This window comes from Mugil cephalus, chromosome 4 (genome assembly GCF_022458985.1).
Source record: "Mugil cephalus isolate CIBA_MC_2020 chromosome 4, CIBA_Mcephalus_1.1, whole genome shotgun sequence".
In the NCBI taxonomy this organism is placed as follows: Eukaryota; Metazoa; Chordata; class Actinopteri; order Mugiliformes; family Mugilidae; genus Mugil; species Mugil cephalus.
In genome coordinates this window covers 3,588,077-3,611,363 of record NC_061773.1, presented here as the reverse complement: position 1 = coordinate 3,611,363, position 23,287 = coordinate 3,588,077, and the positions used below count along the sequence as shown (strand labels likewise).

At 41.3% G+C, this 23,287-nt stretch overlaps 1 protein-coding gene across 4 annotated transcripts in view; it reads left to right on the top strand.

Moving 5' to 3' along the window:
- The window catches only part of col7a1 (collagen, type VII, alpha 1), a 62,408-nt gene that overhangs the window by 24,323 nt on the left and 14,798 nt on the right, over positions 1 to 23,287 (top strand). For 2 of the 4 annotated variants that reach the window (XM_047583505.1, XM_047583502.1), the window contains exons 37-98: positions 425 to 451; positions 550 to 612; positions 730 to 801; positions 886 to 945; positions 1,528 to 1,563; positions 1,647 to 1,691; positions 2,522 to 2,557; positions 2,668 to 2,712; positions 2,817 to 2,852; positions 2,994 to 3,029; positions 3,196 to 3,228; positions 3,316 to 3,387; positions 3,473 to 3,523; positions 3,697 to 3,732; positions 3,818 to 3,898; positions 5,008 to 5,043; positions 5,206 to 5,250; positions 5,343 to 5,414; positions 5,549 to 5,593; positions 5,679 to 5,705; positions 6,199 to 6,240; positions 6,393 to 6,473; positions 6,639 to 6,674; positions 6,807 to 6,842; positions 7,154 to 7,234; positions 7,331 to 7,366; positions 8,186 to 8,257; positions 8,341 to 8,385; positions 8,743 to 8,778; positions 9,065 to 9,100; positions 9,615 to 9,719; positions 9,810 to 9,875; positions 10,657 to 10,692; positions 10,777 to 10,812; positions 10,907 to 10,954; positions 11,065 to 11,100; positions 11,552 to 11,668; positions 11,794 to 12,003; positions 12,092 to 12,127; positions 12,216 to 12,260; positions 12,366 to 12,482; positions 12,573 to 12,644; positions 12,756 to 12,800; positions 13,653 to 13,688; positions 15,093 to 15,128; positions 15,217 to 15,261; positions 15,368 to 15,400; positions 15,534 to 15,596; positions 15,732 to 15,767; positions 16,126 to 16,206; positions 16,288 to 16,356; positions 19,779 to 19,814; positions 19,926 to 19,985; positions 20,087 to 20,131; positions 20,211 to 20,246; positions 21,063 to 21,098; positions 21,183 to 21,242; positions 21,354 to 21,479; positions 21,614 to 21,685; positions 22,483 to 22,518; positions 22,611 to 22,670; positions 22,776 to 22,820. In XM_047583505.1, coding sequence (XP_047439461.1) covers positions 425 to 451; positions 550 to 612; positions 730 to 801; positions 886 to 945; positions 1,528 to 1,563; positions 1,647 to 1,691; positions 2,522 to 2,557; positions 2,668 to 2,712; positions 2,817 to 2,852; positions 2,994 to 3,029; positions 3,196 to 3,228; positions 3,316 to 3,387; positions 3,473 to 3,523; positions 3,697 to 3,732; positions 3,818 to 3,898; positions 5,008 to 5,043; positions 5,206 to 5,250; positions 5,343 to 5,414; positions 5,549 to 5,593; positions 5,679 to 5,705; positions 6,199 to 6,240; positions 6,393 to 6,473; positions 6,639 to 6,674; positions 6,807 to 6,842; positions 7,154 to 7,234; positions 7,331 to 7,366; positions 8,186 to 8,257; positions 8,341 to 8,385; positions 8,743 to 8,778; positions 9,065 to 9,100; positions 9,615 to 9,719; positions 9,810 to 9,875; positions 10,657 to 10,692; positions 10,777 to 10,812; positions 10,907 to 10,954; positions 11,065 to 11,100; positions 11,552 to 11,668; positions 11,794 to 12,003; positions 12,092 to 12,127; positions 12,216 to 12,260; positions 12,366 to 12,482; positions 12,573 to 12,644; positions 12,756 to 12,800; positions 13,653 to 13,688; positions 15,093 to 15,128; positions 15,217 to 15,261; positions 15,368 to 15,400; positions 15,534 to 15,596; positions 15,732 to 15,767; positions 16,126 to 16,206; positions 16,288 to 16,356; positions 19,779 to 19,814; positions 19,926 to 19,985; positions 20,087 to 20,131; positions 20,211 to 20,246; positions 21,063 to 21,098; positions 21,183 to 21,242; positions 21,354 to 21,479; positions 21,614 to 21,685; positions 22,483 to 22,518; positions 22,611 to 22,670; positions 22,776 to 22,820 — 3,435 coding nt within the window. Of the gene's footprint in view, positions 1 to 424; positions 452 to 549; positions 613 to 729; positions 802 to 885; positions 946 to 1,527; positions 1,564 to 1,646; positions 1,692 to 2,521; positions 2,558 to 2,667; positions 2,713 to 2,816; positions 2,853 to 2,993; positions 3,030 to 3,195; positions 3,229 to 3,315; positions 3,388 to 3,472; positions 3,524 to 3,696; positions 3,733 to 3,817; positions 3,899 to 5,007; positions 5,044 to 5,205; positions 5,251 to 5,342; positions 5,415 to 5,548; positions 5,594 to 5,678; positions 5,706 to 6,198; positions 6,241 to 6,392; positions 6,474 to 6,638; positions 6,675 to 6,806; positions 6,843 to 7,153; positions 7,235 to 7,330; positions 7,367 to 8,185; positions 8,258 to 8,340; positions 8,386 to 8,742; positions 8,779 to 9,064; positions 9,101 to 9,614; positions 9,720 to 9,809; positions 9,876 to 10,656; positions 10,693 to 10,776; positions 10,813 to 10,906; positions 10,955 to 11,064; positions 11,101 to 11,551; positions 11,669 to 11,793; positions 12,004 to 12,091; positions 12,128 to 12,215; positions 12,261 to 12,365; positions 12,483 to 12,572; positions 12,645 to 12,755; positions 12,801 to 13,301; positions 13,338 to 13,652; positions 13,689 to 15,092; positions 15,129 to 15,216; positions 15,262 to 15,367; positions 15,401 to 15,533; positions 15,597 to 15,731; positions 15,768 to 16,125; positions 16,207 to 16,287; positions 16,357 to 19,778; positions 19,815 to 19,925; positions 19,986 to 20,086; positions 20,132 to 20,210; positions 20,247 to 21,062; positions 21,099 to 21,182; positions 21,243 to 21,353; positions 21,480 to 21,613; positions 21,686 to 22,482; positions 22,519 to 22,610; positions 22,671 to 22,775; positions 22,821 to 23,287 lie in introns of all 4 variants that reach the window. The other 2 variants (XM_047583501.1, XM_047583504.1) reach the window with 2 other exon arrangements.

The following is a 23,287-nucleotide window of genomic DNA, read 5'->3' as shown; positions in this document are numbered from 1 at the left end:
AAACGGTTATATTTCCACGTAGGTCTTGTTGATTTTACTTATTTTTTTATGCAAATCTGACAACACACAGCTTCTTCTGTATTGTTTACCAAGAATACAGTTCTGATACTTCTGATAAATCTCTATCAGTCACACATTAAAGCTACTTTAATCAAACTGTTTGTCACAGTGTTTATTGTTATTGCCAGCATAGCAGCACTGGTTTCTGTTGATGAAAATTAATTAGAAGCCAATGATCAGTTCTTCTTGGTCTATTTGCCTTAAGGACTAAGTACTGTGGTACGTAAAACAGCAGAGACAGGGTTGTTTGGTAACCTGACAAAATGTATACACTCACACTAGAGATTTTACTTCTAATGTCAGTGTTGAGCATCACGTCCTTCCCTATCTCTCACTTAGTCTCTCTCTTCCTCCTTTTCCTCAGGGAGATAAGGGCAGCTCAGGAGAGAGGGTGAGTCACACCATTGCCATCTTGTCTCCTTGCTGCAGAAACATCCTAAGAGCATGCGAGCATAATGATTCTCAGCTCTTATCTCCCTTTGCTGACAGGGACCTCCAGGAGTAGGCAGCGGGGTGGCTGTGAAGGGCGAGAAGGGCGAAGACGGCTCCCCTGTAAGCACTGTCAATCACTTGGCAAAGTGCTGACACATGAAGTTTGCTGATGAACTCAGTGTGCACACGGGCTGTATTTGCATTTAATAATTGTCTTTTTGTTTTTTTGTTTTTCAGGGTACTTCAGGAGCTCCAGGGCCTCAAGGACCCAGAGGGCTCACAGGACCTCAGGGCAGCAAAGGAGACAAGGTGGATGCTCACAGAGGCAGTTTATGAGGGGTCGATCAATGTGAGATGTTTATTTCAAGGAAATTATTTGTGGTTGTTTTTCAGGGTGATGATGCTGTCGGGCTGCCCGGACCTCCAGGCAGGCAGGGGGAGCCTGGGGACAGGGTAGGTCAGGGTAGAAAATGGGACCAGTATATACTGTACTGTATATATCCAGTTTTTCCAGTAATAACCACGAAGTACTGGTGGGACACATTTGCCAAGGATGCACGATCAAAAATTTACTATTTAAAAAAAATATATGATTTGTATTTGCGTCAGTAATACACAATCATACTTGTTTTTACCAAATACAGTTTTCACAAGGGTGATTTGCATAAAATTTCAAGTGACACTGAATGTAGTTGTTTTGTGGTCATTTGAACTAATCACACAATTGTAGCACCACCTATAGGCAACATGAACTTTGTTCTTGCAGGAACTTTACATAGTGACTTTGAGCTATTAAAATATACAAAGTGCAAGTTTCAATGTTATGAGCAAATAGATGATGTGACAGAAAATCGTAAAAGCCAAATTATATAATTTTACACTGGATTAAATTGGTCAACATTGGCTTTGGTTCCCAGTGTTTCACTGACTGAACTGAAACATATTTGAGAAACCATTCGAACCACCTGAGAAATGTACAATTAAACAAAACTAAACATAAGAAATGTATGTTTTATCATTTGTCATGTTTTCCAGGGTCCCCGTGGGCCTCCAGGAGAAATTGGCAGCAAGGTAAGACGTAGGTAGGAAAAAATAACTTCTGTCATAAGGTGTGAACTGAAGAATGACCTCGGTTACCGTCTGTGTTCTCACAGGGCGACCGAGGACAGCCAGGCGAGCCCGGATCACAAGGAGACAGGGTGAGTCACTTGATTTGAGAGTAAAACGAGGTCAGATGGTATGTATCTGTCTGTGGTTGTGTGTGTGCACACAGTTTAACGACTGTGGTGTACACATACACCATAGTACTTTTGGAAAAATAATAAGAACGTGAAAATGAAAAAGTCAGACCGTCTCTCTGAGCCAGGTGTGCGTCACATCAAACTCAAGTAGGTCTGAAAAGTTAAAATTATGAAAAAGGAAAAAAGGGTGGAGTTTCAGGAAGCTCTCATTTTACTTCAGTAAGTACAGGCTGCATAGACTCTTGTTTGCACTAAAAAGAAGCTTTAATGTTGCTTCAAGGTCTTCATAAAGGATTTCCTCCTCTCCTTTTTGCTGTCAGTTAAGGTGATAATTTTAGTAAATGACCAGGAGCTGCTCTAAAATCAGTGCGTCTTTTTTGTATCATGTTCAATATTGTTTTCCCTCCATGTAATGGTTGTTTATATGCAAGATGAGAAGCTCCGACAACTGCTGGACTCTTGAATAACCGTAATACACTTACAGTAAAATCATTTTGAATGTTGCACGATGCACTGCACCAAGATTGGGTTGGAAATAGCTTCATCTCTTTGGCTCCACATACACATTGGAATCAGAAACAGATTTGTGAAATTATACAAAAATAGAAACGGTAGAAAAATATAGTTCTGTGTTTGTTGTCATTTATTGTTATTATTGTAGCCAGGAAATCAAAAGAAAATTGAGCCTACATCAAATAAATTAACCTATATTTTTCACGTATGTACATGCATGTGCTGGAAAAGGCCAATTTTCACCCAACATTGAAGTTTTGTATTTGTGTTTGTAGGGGGAGAGAGGACCAGCTGGTGCAACTGGGGAGAGAGTGAGTAAAGTGGTGCTGGTGTAGCTTTTAGTTCAGGTTCACATTTTTAACAGCATCCTTTGAATTTAAAGGGATCTTGTTTGGTTTTCTTAACAAACTTATCTTGTCAGGGGGACCCAGGCAAGCCGGGACTCGCAGGAACACCAGGGTTGAGAGTGAGTGACGCACCGTGGAGTAGTACCGCCTCTCATTCCTTCTCATATTTGTCGAATGGCATTCATTAGGAGTCTTATGAATGAGCATTTCCGTTTGTTATCAGGGTTTACCGGGATCTAGCGGGCCGCCGGGAGAGAAGGTGAGGCTGATTCAATTAATTGCCATCATATGAGGGGCAGGGGGTCAATAGGAACGTGATTCCATCGTTGAGCGTTTCATAATCTGATGTGATGAATTTCCGTGCAAAGATGAAAGAGTAAGCGAACGTGTCTTGTTCCAGGGAAATGAAGGCGCGCGAGGGGAGCCAGGCGGAAGTGTGAGCCATCAGATATGAGAAAATCATCATGTTAACTCATCCATCTTTTCATTTTGAATATGTACTTGATGTTGCATATCCGTTCTGTATGTATGATGAGTTTTTTTTTTTTGTTTGTTTGTTTGTTTTTTTACTTTTTCACTTTTTTACCATTAAAATTATCCAGACTCCTGGGCTCCCAGGGAAGAAAGGAGAACAGGTATATGTAAAAACATATCTTACAACTTTTCATTTTAATGGGTTCACAGGAAGTTCATGCATCCCCTCTTTTGCTCTTTACCCACAGGGGGAGAGAGGGCTGCCTGGTCTTGATGGCACCAGGGGAGACAAGGGTGAGCCAGGACAGAGAGGAGACAAAGTGAGGAAATTATTGTTTGGATGTACAGTATGCACTTAGCGTAGCACATACTCAAATGACATTTGCTTTTCTGTCGTCCTTTAAGGGGTCTCCAGGTGCAGGTGCTCCTGGACCTAAAGGGGATCCAGGAGACAGAGTAAGTGACTCATCTTTATCAGAACTACAAACAGCACAGTCACACCCTGCTTAAAGCTGTTGTGATACAATGTATCCCTGGCAATAGCATCTATTATTCATTAAATGCCCCTGTTGCTCCAAGTCTTTCCTCAGAACTCTTCAAAATACATAAAACATGTGCTCTGTCATTAGGGACTCGCTGGTGCTAACGGGAAACCAGGTGCCAAGGTGAGAGGTCGGCTGTGTCTTCCTAAGCCTTTCTGTTCATCTGTGCCAGTTGGATATTTAAACCTGTCACATTACGGTTTGTTAGGGAGACCTGGGAGAACCAGGAGAGAGGGGAGAGAACGGGCGCCCAGGAATCCCAGGAAAGCCTGGTCTTCCTGGAAAGGAGGTCAGAGTGGTGAATTGGATCTTTGAATCTGTGAAAAAAACAGATTCGCTCTTTAACTGTATCGTCTCTCTCTTTTTCTTTGTCAGTCAAGAGATTGATTATATTCTCTACTAACAGTGGTCCGGAGGGCTGAGAAATTATTTGAGCTGAATCGTATTCTGACTCGATCGTATAGTGGGCAAACATTTATCTGCAATTACTTTAAGAGTCATTTAATCCTTAATATTGAATAAAATATGGATAGTGTTTCCCTGAGGTTTAGAGCTTTGAGGGCGGGATTTGATGGGCTGGGAGAGCAGTCACTGCACTTAAAGCAATCCTGGTGTCCATGGACAAGGTATAGACCTGTTTTATAAGAAAGGTAACCTTAAACAACTTCTGTAGTGGTCTACTGCTGTATAGAAAATAAAATTAACTTGACCATCAAGGGGTGGGGGCCCTAATATAATGGTGGGGGGAAACACTAGATTTGCCTTCAGGATTTTACTGTTTCTTTGTTGGAAAAAGGAAAACTTCTAAAGATTTGAACTTGGGGAAATGTTGGAAAAAGAAAACTGGCAGATTAACTGATAGTGAAGATACTATTAAAGTAATATAATTGGTTTATGCCTTTGCAGGACACAGACTGTGTAACCTCACCTACGCCTACATACGTAGTGGTGTGAGTCATTTCTACTTGTGCGCTTGTCAGTCTGACTTGCTCTGTAAAAACACCACCCAATCACTAGTCAGTGTTGTGTCATGTTAATTTTTGTTTCTCCTTCCTGTTTTACTTTCAAAAATGACAAGTGACATTTTTGCCAAAGTTTCGCCTGCTCAGTTGACCTTTCCTTGATGTCTTCCATCTTTATTGACTCAAAACCGTCACTTCGAAACTGCTTTTGCCATTGTTCTCTGTGCTGTAATAGAAAAAGAAAAGTCTGTTAAACCCTCTTCTGTTCCCTCAAACATGCATCTCTGACCATTTAGAGGTATGACATGTCTTCTGTATGTGTTTCATAAATTTTCTTTCCTTTAATCTTCTACTGGGTTTATGAGAAATTCTGAAATTTAGTGCCACTTTGCTTTACTCTCTGTTGAAATTATAACTGATCAAACTTGTTTTATAGGGAGAAAAGGGAGAGAAAGGCGATGAAGGCACTCCTGTAAGTACATTCCTCTGTTCTCATTGTTCTCTCTGTGTTCATATAAACTAATTTCAGACCAGTACATTGGATGCCAGGCAATATTTACATATTTAAGTTTCATGATGTTGACGTGCCAGTTGGTGTCTATCTGTGTTATTTTATGGTTTTGTTTTTGATCAGGGCGAGTCTGGACTTCCTGGAAAGTCTGGAGAAAGAGGACTGAGGGTAGGACAGTAGTAAACTTTCATGTCAAACCTTTAAAACTTCCATCAGTGCAAAGTTCAATTAAGGGACTTTTCTACTGACTGTGCATTCAGGGATTGGCTGGTCAGCCAGGACGACCAGGAGAAAAAGGAGACATGGGAGACCCGGGAGAGCATGGACGAAATGTGAGAAGCACCTTCATGTCGCAGCATGCTGACAGTTTATCAATGACTTGAGTAATTCCACCAAGGCCTTGAGAGAGAATACTGTGAGGAGGGTCAGCTGCTCAGTATCTTTATTGATCTGTGTTCGATCGTAGGGCAGCCCTGGACCTGCTGGACCAAGAGGAGAGAAAGGAGAACAGGTATGATGTCTGTTTTAGTTTTACAGTGAATATATCTCTCTCTGTCCACACTTAGTTGATTCACACACTTGATTCTCTTCTGCAGGGACCTCAAGGGCCTCCAGGAATTGTGGTAAGGATGTCATACAGCACTGTGAACCAGACATAGGGGAAGACGTGTTCTTAACACTTGGGGCCTGTTCAGACCATGCATTAATATCCGATCTGGGATATCCAGTCACAAGTAACCAGACTTGGGTACGCATGTTCAGACCAGCCTTTAACATACTCATCTTAGGTTATTATTTATTGTTCTCTGCCCACTTAGATCTGTGCAAAACTCAGATTGAACAAACATCAGTTAAGGTGCTTCCTTCCAGTTAAGGTAATCATTTATGAGGATGAGGATGAGGATGAGGATGAGGATAAACCCTGAGTATAGGCGGCCTTTAATGTGACAGTAGCTCTCAAATGTGTCTCAATGCATCCTGGAGGTGTTCCCCTCTAATACGCCCAGATTGGATTTTAATCCAGAACAGGCCCTTAGTGGTGATTAAATACATAGAAATTTTGATTACACAAAGAAGACAAAACTACATATGATCTTCTGTGATTGTTGTCAACAGACTGACATCAAGGGCGGGCTGAGAGGAGAAAAAGGAGAGAAGGTATGCATGCATCCTGTGTATCTATTTGTAGACTTTGTGGACCATGCACAATAAAATACCTTCGAATTTTTTTTGCAGACCTTTGTAATGATTTGTTGTTTGAATTGGTAAAATAAGTAGCCCACACAGCTGAAATACCTTGTGATTCTCAGGGTGATGCTGGCGATCCAGGAGAGCATGGCGGCAAAGGCGTGAAAGGCGAAGCAGGGACTCCTGGAGTGCCGGGTCTTCGAGTGAGTTTGCCTCCTTCTTGCAATTTGTAAATGCTTCCATGAGCACATGATAGACCACTGCAATATGCAGGCCTATGCACACTGACCCCTGTCTCTCTGTAGTTATTGTATGCATGACTGATGATCCTCTGTGACTTCTTGCTCTTTCCCTGCTTGTCTATAAAGGGTCCAGAGGGACAACGGGGACCTGCAGGCACGAGAGTGAGTTTGCTTTCTGTCACTACTTCTCTTCATCAATTCTTCCAACTACAGTAGATAATTTGCAACCAGCTAAATTGTTTTCTTGTTGGCTTTCACATTTGTTTATGTCACTCTCACTGCCTATATTTTCAGGGTGACACAGGGGAAAGAGGGACACCCGGAGACAAGGTTTGGAATCGATCAGTGTGACTGCTCTGCACAATCTAACCTGCTGTCCTCTACAGAGTTGTGTAATTTTCTCAAAATTGAAAAAATAGAAACTTGGAGCTTTTTTGCTTTGTGGTGACTGGCAGGTCTTGCTGTTCTTTCACCTCACCTGAATTAGTTTGCCATGCAGCATACAGTATTCCCAGTGGGATGATGTGCAAAGGGACCTGGCAAAAAGCTTTATATCAAACCACTGAACTGAGGCACTTGTGCCGTGCAGTATCATATATGTATATGTATATGCATGTAACTCTAAATCTCTTTGTGGTCAGGGAGAAAGGGGGGCATCTGGTTTGGATGGACGTCCTGGTCTGGATGGTAAACAAGGCACTCCTGGTCCACCTGGACAGAGGGTACTTCAACGTCTGCCATCAAATTAGAATTCAGACAAACTGTATCTGCATCTTCTCTGTGTATATCTATGATAATGTGTTTGTTTTTGCCTACAGGGCGATCCTGGGAAACAGGGAGACTCTGGAAGAGATGTAAGTTACTGTTTTCTAGTTTCTAGTTAGTTGCTGTTAGTTTTTCTGTGTGTGCCATTCTTTGCTCAGTAAATACACAGCTTTCAGAAAACAACAACAACAACAACAACAACAACAAAAACATGTCTGCCCCTGAGCCACAACCATAGTCCATGTGCACTGGAGGTGTTTATGCTGCAGAGGGCACTGTGGAGATGTTAACGTCTACTTTGTACTCCTGTGGCCAGTTGCATAAGCCCACTGTAGGGAAAGATGTATCCAGGCCGGAGCAGATTCACAGGAAACTGTTATGTAATATTGACTATAATAAGAATAATGATTCTAAAAGTACAGAACAGCTCATAAGTTGAAGTTTAGTTTAAATTGTATTATTTCTATATTAAAGGGCACATCCATAACAGCTCTGTAGCAGCTGGTGTATGTGCATTTAAAATCAAACTATGAAATCCATTTCTCACATATGGAATCATTTTTCATGTTTGTCAATAAAATCCTACATGTAAAACCTTTAAAGGATCAGGGTGCATGGCTATATAGTATCTATATGATGTTTAAAGTATACGAATCTGCCCAGGGTACATTTCAAAGAAGGAATGTGAAGACTCTTTTCTAGAGTGAGTGTTTAGCTCGTCTGTTCAGTGCTAATGTAGGAACAGTGTAGATGTGATGAGAAATAGTAGCAGTGATTACGTGACCATTATGAATGCTGTGTTCCATGTATGTGTAGGGTCCCTTAGTCATGCATGCTGGTGCTTTAATTTTTACTACATTTCCATTGTAGTCTAAATATCAAACAGGTGTGTTGGTCTCTTCTACCAGGGATTACCTGGACTGAGAGGAGAACAGGGTCCCCCGGGGCCAGTTGGGCCCCCGGGCCAATCAGGGACGCCTGTGAGTACACATCCTCTTATACACAAACATTTTAGTTTTAAACAATATATATTCTCAAATGTGTCCTTCGTATTATTTTTCAGGGTAAAGCAGGTGAAGATGGCAAACCTGGGGCTCCTGGTAAAATGGTAACTCTGAGTTCAACATCCTGAGTATGATATTGATATTTTCTGATGTATGTATAACAGTATTGAGATATTCTGATATTGATTCAGTCCAGTAAGAGGAGGGATGTTCTCACTGATGAGTGTTTTTACTCATTGCCTGTCTGTCGGTTCCTTCATCATTTGTAATGGCCTTGACATATTCTCTCTCCTCTGAGTGATGTTTACTGATCAAAAGCAGACATTTTATTCCGGGCTCTGCTGCATAATGCACTCTTAAATGAGTCTGTAAATCAGCAGCACTTAGTGCTCCTACAGCTGACTGGCCGTTATTCAGTTTGTTCCTGGGGGTCTCATAATGCATTTTATTTTGTCTCCCAGGGTGAGGACGGGGTTCCAGGTGAAGATGGAAGAAAGGTCTGTGGCTGTTTATCACTTTATGTCATCAACTGGCTGTGGGAGGACTAGTTAGTAACGGAGTGTTTCACAGCTCTTCTTTATAAAAGTCCTATTAGTTTTTTTTTGTTTTTTTTATGATAACCTCTTGTTGTTCTGTTGAATTGCGTTGCTTCCTACATGATGCGCCTGTTTCAAATGCACCCCCAGAATGACCCACAGCCGTTAAGATTGTCATGATCATCTTTGAGGATTGAATTTATGTCTGTTTCTGTGGGAATCTGACGCTGCTCTCTCTCATCTGCAGGGTGACAAAGGGGAACCTGGAGCAGCAGGAAGAGATGTCAGTTCTGCCAAATCTTCTTCAGAGCATTTTCTTTTTTAAATCGTCTTTTTCTCAATTTATCGTCTCTATCTGATTGCAGCCCTCCTTCTTGTTTTGATCCCGTCTTCCTTTACTTCGCTGGATGCCAGCTTTCCTTTCTTTTTTCCTCTTCACATTCCCCCTCAAATGTATATTTATCAGCTGTGGTTTGCTCTGACATGGAAATCACACTCTCACTCACTGCTGAATCAATAGGCTTCTCAGAAGCAGCTATATAAATTCACTAGCTGCTAATGATCAAGCTTAGCCTTTAAGGGGGAGCCACTTCTGAGAGGAATCTTGTGGGGCGCCAAATGTCAGAGTGCTTTTTTCATGTGCAAATTCATATTAATTATCTCTAGAACATCAGTGGAGGGGTGGCAGCGGCCACCTGCTTTGATTTATAGTTCAGATATAGTTCTCTACTATAGTGCGGGAGGAAGTAACCCTGCGTAGAGTGGATATCAGTTGTGTAATCGCTTGTGTTTCTCAGGGCCGTGATGGACAGAAAGGGGATCGTGGTCTTACTGGGCCTGTTGGACCCGCTGGTGCTGCTGGATCTCCTGGACTACCTGGCAGCATTGGTCCTCCTGGAGAGGTGCGAGGGATGGTGATACTTAAAAAATAAGGACAATTATATCCTTAATGACATATTTTTACTATAACATGTACTCTCCCTTCATTGTAGGTTAGGTATATAAAAGGAATTGATGCAGTACCGATCCCAGGTCCGCAGGGGCCTCCAGGAACGCCTGTGAGTGTCCACATATTGTCAGCAACATGACATTATTCTTATTTTGTATGTATTTAATTATGAACTAATTGGAACTAAAAAAAATGCTTCTATTGAGAACATGAATGAGAAAATAGCACTTTTTTGGACAAGCAGACTTTCTGGTTTTGCAGAAAGTCTGCAAAACCATTGACCCACAATGTGTTGAGTTGTTGATGCCATAGAAATATAGTAGACGTTATTACCCTAATGCAAATTTGGCAAATGTTGTAGTTTTATCAGGCTCCATCGCTCAGAACCACCTAATATCACGTTTAAAATGCAGACACAGACATGTCTGTGATAAAGATGCATGCGTTTTAAATAAATCATGCCTTGTCTTCCTTTGCTCTGTTTTCTTTGATATTTGTTGTGACTCAGATGCTGGAGACATCTGCCAGTGTGTTTAAATGCCTGCATCATAAATATAGGATCCATGACATTTCCACTTTTCAAACTTAAATGTACGTAAACGCATCAAAGTTGGACAAGACCATCTGAGCGGCATGCGAATTGTGAATTGAACTTTTAATTACCTTCTCGGCAGGCAATTTAAATAATAACATGCAAAAGAGCCATGTTTAAATAAATATCACAATATCTTCAGTGGATCGGCCCCTTCTGTGTTCATATCATCCCTACCAGCAATCGCCTTTCCTTCCTGGGATCAGTAGTGTTTGCTTTATCTACGCCTGATTCTGTATGCTAGTGCATCCCTCCTACCCTATCTTGATGTTTTTATTGTCTTTGCTCTGTCCTTCAGGGGGTTCCTGGAATCCCAGGAGCTGTCGGTGCCCGAGTAAGTAGTAGTTGTCTTGACCGATCTCCGCACGCTTTCAATTAGCAGCCACTTAGACAGTTTTGACCTTCTTCTTTGTCCCAGGGCGAGAGAGGTTCACCTGGGCTTAAAGGAGATGCTGTAAGTCTGTCTTTCCTTATTAGTGTTAAAGTGTGACGCTGAGGTTTTTCCTGTGTTTTACAGTGTTGACGTCTTGATCTCTTGTTATTTGTAGGGAGACCCTGGAGAGGATGGGGCGCCGGGTAAACCTGGAACAGCAGCGGTATGACGTCAGGGTCACCACTTGTAATGGAATCCCTTGTTGTCCCATTTATTTTTTTATTTTTTAATTTCTGTTCAGTTTAATGGTGTTTCTGTGTTTTGTCTTACCAGGATGTACAAAAAGCTCTGGCAAACCTCGGTATCCTGGTATGTGGACATAATGTTATTGGATGTGAACGTAGTGTTATTAACTGGGTTGGACGGATGGATAGATAGACTGAGAGAGTTCTTACACTGCTCTGTTGTGGCCATATGGATAAACTTTTTATCATAATGGCTATACTCTGTCATTCGCTCTGTGCAGTTGTTGTATTTGCTTCAACAGCTTCCCTGAAACCAAAAATGTCATCTAAGCAGTGGAAAAACTGCATAGTCATGGTCAAAAGTAGGCTCACTTCCCACGTTTAAATATTTTTATACATACTTATATATTTCAAAATTCATATTTTAAAAAAATGTACCAAGATGGCACTGATCATGAGTCATTTCTAAGCTGTAGAGATGAATTCTTAAGAAATGTAATCTGAGACTGATATGAAGCCTTTCACAGGTGGACACTTACAAAGACTCTATTCATGATTTGCTGTCTTTGTTGCAGGTGTCTGATCTGCAGTTGATTGTGGACAAGAGGGACACAGCACTAGTGCAAAAAACAGAGAAAGGTGATAAGGGAGACAGAGGTGAATCTGGACTGAGAGGACCATCTGGTGCAGATGTAAGTGTGGAGGCTGAGTGATGTGACTTTCATAACAACTTCTAATAAGGGGCCTTTGTTTTATGTTTACAACAATGTGTTTTTAATAAATAATATGTCTCTTCCTGTTTCTTGTCGTGCGCCAGGGTCCTCGTGGCTTTTCTGGAGACAGGGGACCTAAAGGGGATCAAGGTGAGCGAGGACCTCCGGGACCAACTGGGCTTCCAGGAAGAGCCATTGGAGAACGAGGGCCAGAAGGACCCCCAGGGCCTGCTGGAGAGTCAGGCAAGCCTGGAATACCAGGTGTTCCTGGACGGGCAGGGGAGGTCGGGGAGGCTGGGAGACCAGGAGAAAAGGTAAAGAGGGGAGTTTGGTAAATAAATGAGGATTTTTTTTAATTGACTCAACAAGACACTGACCAGATCATGTTCAAACGTTTTTCAGGGTGAGAGGGGAGAGAAAGGTGACAAAGGTGAATCTGTAAGTGATCGTGTTAGAGAAGTAACCAACTTCCATGCTTTATTGAGACATTTTCACAGTCAGCTGAGCATGTCTTCTCTGTTGTCAGGGAAGAATTGGATCAACAGGACCAGCTGGTCCACCAGGTCAAAAGGTGAACTTCCAGTGCTTGTTGTAGTATAACACTTGTGATGCATTGTTTAGTTAATAAGGGATAATAAATTGGTTTAAAAGACACTGGTCTTCTTATGCACTGCAGGGAGCATCTGCCGATTCTGTACTGGTGGGTCCCCCTGGGGCCAGAGGCCCCCCAGGGCTGGTTGGACAAAAGGGAGAGCCTGGTGCTTCAGGACAACCTGGACTCAAAGGAGACCGGGTACGATTTAAATAATTATAAATACATTAGTATGTTATGTCATATCCTGGGTTTCTTATTAGAGATAGACTGTTTTAATATGTCTTGCAGGGATTTGTGGGACCTCAAGGTAATAAAGGAGACAGAGGTGATCCTGGAGAAAGGGGACGTGATGGCTCACAGGTGAGTTGAGCCTCAGATATCTATTTATTTTAGCTGTGACAATTGAAGTGTAAAAACGATGTTTCATGTCCGGATTTCTTAAAAGTAACAGTGTTTGATTTGTAATTCAAGGGAGCACCAGGAGAATCTGGAAAACCTGGTCAGGATGGGAAGCCGGTAAGTGGAGAACCTAATGGCGGTCATGTTATATTTCTAAATATGAGCTTGAAGTCAATGACATAAAATAGTAATAACTGGTGTAAATGTGTAGTAAATATTTATTTCAGCAGACTTGGTAAGTGTGTTTTATTTTATCTTTTTCATTAAAACATATATATACCACCATATATACGTAGGTAATAATATTATCTGCTAGTTAATGGAACACTTGTGTTTAATGATTTCCAGTGCTGTTTGATCATAGGAATAGTGAGCCTCAGACATACTGCACTTGTTTACTTTTTTGAAAATATGAAGCCACCAAGACTGCAGGTCCCAGCAAATGACACACTGAAATTTCAGCTTTTCCCTTAAGGGTACAATTCACAGTGATCTCTAAAAACTCCAAACATGTTGTTGGGACTTTCTGTAAGTCATGATTGCTTGTGTGAGTGTTGTTAAGGACAGAAGCACTCCTTCCTCACACGTTTTATTTTCCTCCCCTGCATGTCTGAGCAGGGCTCAGCAGGGCCTGCTGGTCCTCGAGGTCAACCAGTGAGTAACCAGTAACTTAGTCAACTGTCAGGCTTGATCTGCAGAGTTAAACTACGGGATTGGCTGCGAGCACAAAGCCAACGGAGCTCTCTTTTTTTCCCTCCTTGGGCTGAGGCTTCATAGATCCTTAGATAATAACCTTTTGCAGCTGTGCGGCTAACAACTTACCGTCTGACTTCCTCTCTCTCCTCATATCTCTCATATCTGTCCCTTTCCTTTTTTGTGTTGTTTGTTTCCCCTTTTCCAACTCTGTTCTTCTCCCACCTGTCCCCTCCCCACCGTCCTCCTCTTTCCTTTGTCTTCCATCTTTTCCAGGGCTTTCCTGGGTTCCCAGGAGTTCTAGGCAGACCGGTAGGTTCTGTGCTGCTGGCTGAAATGCTTGAGCTGTGTAGGGGGGAGTAGGCCATAGATGAGACAGCAAGTGACTTTAAAGATGTATCTGGATTTAACAACAAGAGAACAACCCATTATTAGTATGCACAAACTACCATGTAGCTCTTGGGCAAATGCCACTATCACTGCCTTATTTTTAGTTCATTTGTACTTGAAATGCCTTCTGGGAGCTGAGTCAAACCTAAGATTTACATGTTGAAGATAAATGTTTAAATGTGTAAAACGGCAAACACCAAAAAATTCTTGAATTCTTGATGAAAGGAAATCAGCTGACGTCCCAAACTGGAAATCTTGCCGGGATTCTGTGTACAGTAGCGGGGCAAATACTAAATTGGGCGCACGCAATAAAATACCATTGTCAAGTTGCTCAAGTCTGCTTGTCGTGCATGCAGCTGTGCCTGGTGTCTTGTCTGCTTATCCCTTGAACGGCACTGTTTTTTTTAGAGCTTACCATGCAAGTGTCTCTCTGTCATGTCTCTGTTTTGTATTGTCCCACCTGTGTTCATGAGTCAGTCACACGTTTATGCATTTGTGTATTTACTTATAGCTTTAAAACTGAAGCTCATGTCAAATTGTCTGTTTGTGACTGTGTTGTTGTTAGTGTTGTTGTTATAATTCCATGTTGTTCAAGAAAATGTTCAATTTTCAGAAGATAATTATGCATGAACATGTTTATTAAAGGAATAGTCCTGTATTTTTGGAAAATGTAAAACATTTTGTTTTACTTGCCTTCTTGACGAGAGTTAGGTGAATAACTTCTGTTTGGTGCATACAAAGTCTGACTGCAGCTTAACTTGCTGTCAGAGGCACAGATATCCTTGTTTCCTTAAAAGGTAAGCAGATGTGCACCTGCTAGCAGTGAATATGTCAAACTCACATTTAGACTTATTCTGTTTCCATTAAAACTCATCAAAACTGGACAACTGTTTGTTTGCTAGGTGCAGTGACGTCCTGGAGTTTTGTCATTACTGTGTTCTGAAGCCTGACGGTTTTCTTATCGACTTAAAATGTTGCCTTTGTTAAGCTTTGCTATGGGCTTTTATTTATTAATGGAAACTCCAGGCATGAAATCATATTTAATGATAAACACACAAGTGGTCGTGTTATTTTTCTTCTTTAAATAACTTAAAACCGTATCATATAATATGTTAATGCATTCACATGATGCATCCAGACTCATGCAAAGTCCGGACAGGAAGTCAGATCCTAGACACATGCGTGGGTATTCTCACCTAACTCCCGACAAGAATGGCACTTAAGATTTTCCAAAATGTTCCTTTAAGAAGTAGCCAGTTTTTGTACAGTTTTAGATATTTCCCTTTCCTTTTCGTAACATGACTTTGCTTTTAATTTTACGTATAGGGAAACCCCGGAGAGCCTGGCATTAGGGGTCCAACTGTAAGTATGATCCCCATGAGAACGTGTTCACAGATTTTTATTAGCAATTAACTGTGGTCTTTAATGTTTGATGCCGTTTTTCAATCAGGGCCCCATGGGTCCCAACGGGCTGCCAGGAGCACCAGGTGTAAAGGTGAGTCCACTGCACTTTCAACATTTACTTTATTTTATTTTACATACTACGCGTATAAGCTTTATTGTTGCTTGTTGCAAAGTCATAAAAGTTACTTTTCCCACAGGGTAATCAGGGAGAGGCCGGCATCGGTGTTCAGGTAAAACAGCTGCAGTTCTGTTTTCCATGTTCTAGATGGAATAATCAGTTGTCCGCCACAACAACAGACAACAGTCCAGGCACTGGAGACGTACAACAGATAAGCAATCTGAGTTTATTTCTCATCTCTGCAGGGTCCTCCTGGTGCCCAGGGAAGCACAGGTCTGCCAGGACCACCAGGTCCTCCAGGAGCTGTGGTATGTGTTCCCATAAATCACAGCTTTTCTTTGAGGAAAAACTACTTTTATGTTTTCTTGTGAAATTCATTGAAAACCTCCCGTTGTGTATCAAAATGTGTTCCTTCATGGCACTGTATTTATTTTTCCCTGCAGGGTCCACAGGGTCCTCCGGGACTGTCAGGTCAGGTGGTGAGTATGAAATCCTCCTGCTGCTGCTGTGTGGGGCACACTGAGGAAGTGTAAAACTGAGGGAAGGTTTTCAGCCGTGGGCATTTCAGCTAGTGCTGAAAATGAGAATGTAATTAAATAAATATACCCCAACATCACGGTTTCATTGATAAATGGCAGCTTCGGGTATTTTTCTGCAAACAACATTTCTACCATTATTTTAAAAATGTCTCTCTGATTCATGCTGTGAACTGGTAGTTTGCTTCATAAGACATCAGCTTTTTGGTTTAATAGGTATAAAATTACACACAAAGAGGTGAATTTGTAAATTGGTGCTTGTCTGAAATATGTGAGTATGTAAGTATGTGGTGCTCCACAGGGCGAGGCAGGTAAACCTGGTGTACCTGGAAGAGATGGGGTGCCTGGGAAAGAAGGATTACCTGGATTACCAGGAAAACAGGTATGTGTTCACGTTGTGTCATGTGTGCTTGTGACATCCATTGTGTTGTTTCTATTCTATTAAGTCTGTTTTGTTCCTCAGGGCATTATTGGACCTCCAGGTCAGCCCGGATTAAAAGGAGAGCAGGGAGATAGTGGCCCTCCAGGGAAGGTGAGAACATGTATTATGCAGTTGAAAGGATGGTCAATGCAGTTGGTTATACTTTCATCAGATGTGGTCCCAGCTGCACAATGATTTGCTCTATGATGTATTTCTACAGCTGTCTAATGGACAACACTAAGTGGTTTAGTTCAGCATCTTTCTTCGGGGGGCCATGGTCAGGCTGCTGTTGCTTTTATCCCAAGTGGTGCTCAAGATACTATACATTTTCATGCAGTTTCTACTCTGCTTAGCATTGACCAGGTGCCCTGCTGTTTCTGGATTATATGTTGTATTTGGTTGCCGCATTCAACACTGAAAATCCTCAGTCGCTGTATTAGTGTGAGTCACGAGGCTACATGAAGTAATATGATCATAAGTGAGAAAAGCTTTCATAGAAAGAAAGAACAGAAAGCTCCAAACTCAGTTTTTGGTCACTCAACCTGGAAAATGCAGCAAGCACAGTCCCTAGAACAATAGTGCTGTGGTGGAGTTACACCAGATAAGTGTGGGCCTGCTTTCATTTTGCCTGAACACATTTCTGCTTCTGCATACTCAGAGGATCGCCCTAGCTGTTCACTTCTGACCTGGGAAATATTTTTCTTTGGGTTTTTAAGGAGTTTGCATTATTCTGAATCCTCAATGACTCATCCATTAATAGAAAACAACCCTGGCTCAGGGGGTAGCAGCATGACTGGGATACGCCAGCCTTGACATTTACTAACAAAATGCATGAAAAGAACAAGTAATGTGGTGAGTGGAGAGTGTGCTCCCACACAGTCTGCTTGCTGAGAGACTAAAAGCCTGGTCACATCCAATTCTTCACACACAAGAAATTCAATTTAAATGTTGTGATATCACTATCCGAATCCTGGAAACATGTTGTTCTTTCAGTAAATATGGACAATTTTTACTTTGTGTATCAATAGGAACAGGTTAAGATTAGCTGCTGTCACGTGTGTCTCTTGAGGGGACAGTGCTGTGCTGCCAGATAAACTGTTAAAGAGTGAAGAAGCCATGGTATCTAAAAATGGGTGTGGCATCTTCACATCTGAACCCTGTTAAAGAATTCATTCCATTTTTAGAAGTAGGCTAGTTGAGTTTTAACAGACGTTAACAGAAGGGGCTCGTCTTAAGAATAACTAAAAGGTTGTCCAAATAAATCTGCCTTGTAGGCTCATCAGGAATGTGAAGGAAATCTAAGGGGACACAAAGAGTCTCAAATAAGATCTTGCCTGCAGTTGAATTAATGTTTGCACATGAGTGTCAAAGCAGTAACATAAGTCGCTATGCAGAAACTTCTGAAATGCCTTAAACTGAAGGTGAAACAAAAACACTTAATGTTATGTAGCACACAAACGGGTTTCATTAAACTAATCAGCGTAGTTGCCAACAAAGTATTGTTAGCTACAGCAGAAGGTTAATACTTGATAACTGCCTCATCAGTCTGCAATGCATTGTTGGTTGGACTTGGAACAAACGAGTAGGACAGACAGGTACACAGATGACACACCAGTGGATGTAACAGACTTCATCACCATACACAAAACTGTCGGGTATGAATTACAAAGACAGAATAAACCAGATGTTAACTGACATGTTGACCTGAGTTTACTGAATGCCTCCTCTGCAATTCCCATCACTAACAAGTTTATCACTGCCACTTGACAGTTATTTGTACTGAGCTGAATGCAGACATCAGTTAATATTAATAGAGATGAGCTCGGTTTGACAATGTGTGTGTCGATTCTGACAATAAGTATCTCAATTAAGCCAAATTTCAGGTCAGCATGAGGGAAAATGACAGAGAAGGTCACTCAAACATCGCGTCATCGCAAACACTTTCCATGCTTTAATTATCTCTCATTAATGGTTCAGTGCAGAACTTTCTTTTATGTTTTCACATAAGCTTATTTTAAAAAACAGCCAGTTATGCTATAAATAATTCAGTTGCATGGAGAGCTCTGAAGAAGATGGATTTGCCGTATCCTGACTCGATACAGTGTTCCAGTGTTATGATTTTCCTGCACTGTTAAAAAGTGCGCACATAAAAAGACAGAGAGATGGTGCTCTCCTGTGTGGTACTCACTCACTGTTTGTATAGTTGAATCATGAATCATGACACATGTCTTGAACAGCTCCCCTCTGGTTCAGAACCTTGGACAGGGCCACAGTGACACTGTCACCGAGTTCAGCAGTTTGATAAATAACCAGGCGACACTTGTCCATCTGCTCGGAGTCTGTATCCATCATTTATTGTCACACACGCGCGTCCTCTCATCACTTGAGAGGACATTACATTAACCTGTGTTGACACTGTCTTCAACTAGATCGAAATCATTCTCATTAGAGATTCCAACTTAACTGTGTTGACTTGTGCAAAGTGGTTCCTGTGCTTGCTGTGCTGCATTGCATCTGCTGAAAATATAACAAAGAATAAGTTATTTTACTCTCACTACACAGACTTTGTAGAAAAGAAGACGTTTTGAATGATGCTGCCACATCAAGTCTGGACTTTTTTTCATTTTTTCAAACTTATTGTTTTGCTACCACCCTTTATTATGTTTCTGTCCCTCCCGTCTTGTCACCTTTACCACAATTGGGGTAAACACATGTATCAATTTGAACAGGAGAGGAATAACCTTTTCAAATATTTACGTGGTGTTTAGCCTCCAGGAGTTTTCTATTCAGTGGATTCTATTCTGATGAAGTGATTAGATGAGGCATTTTTGTTTTGATGGGGCAGTCGTTCTGATTATTAGCAGAACACCAGTGTTGATGTGAACGTAGTCTACACACTAAAAGTGAATGATTTATGAGTTTTGTTTCCATAAAGCTGGCAAGTTCACAGATTTATGTCGCCACAACATGTGTAATACAAGTGCATGTACACACACTCACACATAGATGAATGGACTTTGAAAACTAGATACGTATGTTCCAAATTTGAAAAATAAATAAATAATAATAAAAAAAAAATACAGCCGCAAGCCTTTTTTGGTCTCAATTTGTCAGTCCAAGTCCAGGAGGTGGGCTTTCATTTAATCATGCTTGTCAAGACAAAAAAAAGGCCTTTGCCTTTGATCACAAAGTTACGATAAGAATATCAGCCCCCTCACAACTTAGTACAGTTTAATAAGAATATTATTCAAACACAACTTTTAAACAACAGTTCGAAAGACTTTCCCCACCAAGGTGGATTGATTTTTTTTTATCATTTTTAATCAATTCAGCGCTGAGAGACTGCTTTTGTTCTTGCTGAAAACATTAGGTCTCTTCACATTTGAGAGATAGAAAAGATAATGATTGATGTGATGTGACTCTTAAATACCAAGGCTTTTAGGGACACTGTTCCATCTTTTTACAAATAATAACATGTACAGGGTTGCACTGGTAATTACTGTAATTTATTCCATTTTTCTGCCCTTTTACAGTCTGTGGCTGGACCCCCCGGACCAAAAGGAGGGAATGTGAGTGACTGTTATCTGCAGTAATGTCGAAGCAGCTGCTACAGTTTCTTACAACAAAGTAGAACTTACTGCATTCATCTGACAGTGCTCTCTCGTTTCTGGTCGATGCAGGGTATTCCTGGTCAAACACTGCCGGGCCCAGCTGGAGAGAGAGGTCTCACTGGTGAAAAGGTGAGTCTCACTCTCTGCCTGTCGAACACGAGGCAGGCTGAAAATGTTAAGTGCTTTTCCATTAAAGTTGTATGACTGAGTGTATCACGTCTCTCATTCAGGGTAACAGGGGCGACAAAGGTGCTGCAGGCACCAAAGGAGAAAGAGTGAGTAATATCAAGTATCAGAGCATCATGTGTACTTAATGTTAACATGTTTACAATGTGTTATCTGCCATCACACTAGGGAGTACCAGGTGAACCAGGAGAGCCTGGAGAAAATGTAAGTCATGAGGTTCCGCTGCCTGAGTTTTGTCTGATTCTGTCTCTCTCTCTTGTTTCATATTATGTGGGATTATTTTTTTTTTTTAATGGACTAACGTGTCCATAATAAATATTTAAAATATTTAATATTTAAAATGTATTTATGGTCTACATTTACACTGATCTACATCTTGCGACAATATAATGTTCTGCTGGGAAGCTTTTGGACCTTCATGTGGGTGGTACTTAGATATGTAACACACACCTAGACCAGACCAGACACCCCCAGCCCATAGCAATGACATCCCAGCAGGATGCAGCCTGACACAGACACAAACACGCTTTAGGAACAACTCAGAAAACATGACGAACAGCACAAGGTGTTAGTTAACCTGGCCTCCAGATTCACCAGATCCTGAAAAACCCAATAACAACATTCTGTTACCAGACACCACAGGACACCCTCAGAAGGTCCGTGTCCATTCTCTGATGAGTCACAACTGTTTTAGAGACACAAGGGAGACCTCTCACAATCTAACAAGGTTTACTAACTGTAATGACACACCAGCAATACTGACGAAACACCAACACAATGGTTCCTTTGCTGATATTTTGGTTGGCAAGCAAAATATGAAGCCCCAAAATCTGCTTTTATTATCAGATAACAATAGAATATATAAGAATAGAATTAAAAAAAAAAAAAAAAACTTTTAAATGTATAAGTAAATAGGTTTCTATTTTCTTTCCAGTTATTTCATAATGGTACAGAAATTTTAAAAATCAGTAGTGAGTTTTAATGTTCACATCACATCACCCTTTTGTTTTTTTCATGCAGGGTGAACAGGGATCGCCTGGTCCAAAAGGAGACAAGGTGAGCTTTTATCCTGTGTTTTGATAATTTGGCTGAAAACCACCCCATTGCACAGAGACGATAATGACAAAATGTGTTTTGCAGGGAGAGAAGGGCATAGGAATGACAGGTCCTCCTGGTCGGGTTGGGCCCCAAGGTTTAAAGGTGAGTAACAGCATGTGTCGCAGCGCAGCATGATCTGTGTTTTCATTTTTCTTATAAGACCATGTAGTTTACCTGACATGCAACCGGATAAAATCTGCGAATGCATTGCAGGGGGACCCAGGGCTTCCTGGTCCAGCTGGTCCTCCAGGGCCTCAAGGGAAGACGGGGGATCCTGGGCAGTCTGGTGTGAGAGGAGAAAATGGACAGGCAGGACCTCCTGGACCCCCAGGGGAAAGGGTCAGGGAGTTGCTGATGTTATTATTGTTATTATCATTATTATTATTATTATTATTATTATTATTTTAAAGCCATGCTTTAACCTTTATCAATTTCTCTGGTTAGACCTTCAACTCTTATGGTGTTATTTTCAGGGCGTCCAAGGCTTTGCAGGTCGCGTAGGAAATGTTGGCGCTCCAGGTCCATCTGGGCCTCCTGGACTAGCAGTGAGTTCCTGATCTTATTAACCTTATTATAATGATCATTAATGATCACATTCTCAGAGCTTCCATATCAGGACTGACTGTTCATTGTTGGTTTGTATGGGGAACATGTTCTAAAAACAGTCCATCCATTGTGTTATTGAGTACGGGTCGGCCAATCTAGTCCTGTCTATTAATGGTAACTTTTTCAAGTAACACTCATGGTCGTGGGGTTTGAGTGGCCGTATATTTTCAGATAATAAAACCTTCATTTTCCTCCACCATTGTCAGAAACAAGCCGACAGAAGATTTTATTCCATGTTAATGTATCTTGTGAACTGTTTTGCCTCCAGCTAAGCCCCGCCCACTGAAAAACTTCATTGTGTTTACAAGAACACAAAAGGGGTCTGTTCTATTCAGTTGGATATCTTTGTTAAATTTTGTCCTGGGGCAGTAATGAACAGTAATGCTGTGTTCAAGCGACAAAAGTTGCAAAGACAATGAGGTATGACCTGCTATTATCTTCAAGTTGATACTGAATTTTCCATCAGTTGCTTGTTGACAGTACTGGATGTTTTCCTTCATTTAACTGGTGAAGCAAATGACTGGATGATGTGCCAGTGTCATCACAAAAATTGAAAAAAAGAAGGCTACAGTATTTTACCTGTCACACAGCAAGTGTTTGCTGTCAGTTTGTAGCATGGTATTACCAGCTTCCATTGAACATGACTTGTACCCTGAGGCTTTTTTACAGGTGGTGAATAATGAGTGGGTGATTTAAATAATCTGTGCTTTTTTTTTGTTTGTTTTTATATTATTAGGGTACTCCTGGTATTCCTGGGGTAAAAGGAGACAAGGTGACTATCCAAGCTGAGCATTTCTGTCAAGTTGCATGAACGTTAAGGTTTTGGGTTTTTTTGAAGGGTATAGATATTATTTCTGTTTCCAGGGGGAAAACGGTGTCGGCGCTCCTGGTCCCAGAGGAGAGAGAGGAGATCCAGGGTCCAGAGTAAGACACTGGCTTCACCACTGTAGCCACTGTGTTAATTTTTGCTTCAATTCGATATAAACACTGGCATATGTGGTCTCCACCTTTTTTTCTGTCCTCTTTTAGGGCGAGGAGGGTCGAGCTGGTGTGGACGGGGAGAGAGGACCAACGGTAAATATCAAGTGTTTGCTCTTTTGTCAACAACTCATGGAGAGATCTTTAAAGGTTTAATCTAGTCAGTATGTGTAGAGCAGGGCTGGGCAATTCATTTCTACAAGGGACCACATGAAAAATCTGAACTGTGTTGGAGGGCCGAACTCATGAATTTTGGTGCAGGGCGAAGAGGAAAGTAAAACACAGTCGATCTGTAGTTTTGGATATAACGCATTGGAATGTTGGAAACTCTGTCCTCTTTGAAAAGCTACAGCGGCCCAAGGAGGGACCATGTAGCTACATGAATTATTTTCTGTATCTCAATAAATCTTAATATATGTTTAATAGATTGCAAGAAGCTGTTCTAATCATCCTTTTTGAAGAATTAACGAACACAGATTCTAACAGCGTGATGACGTAAATAATGGCTTTTCAAAATAGAAGCAACACAGTCGTACTGCATGCACAGCATAAATACTTGTTCA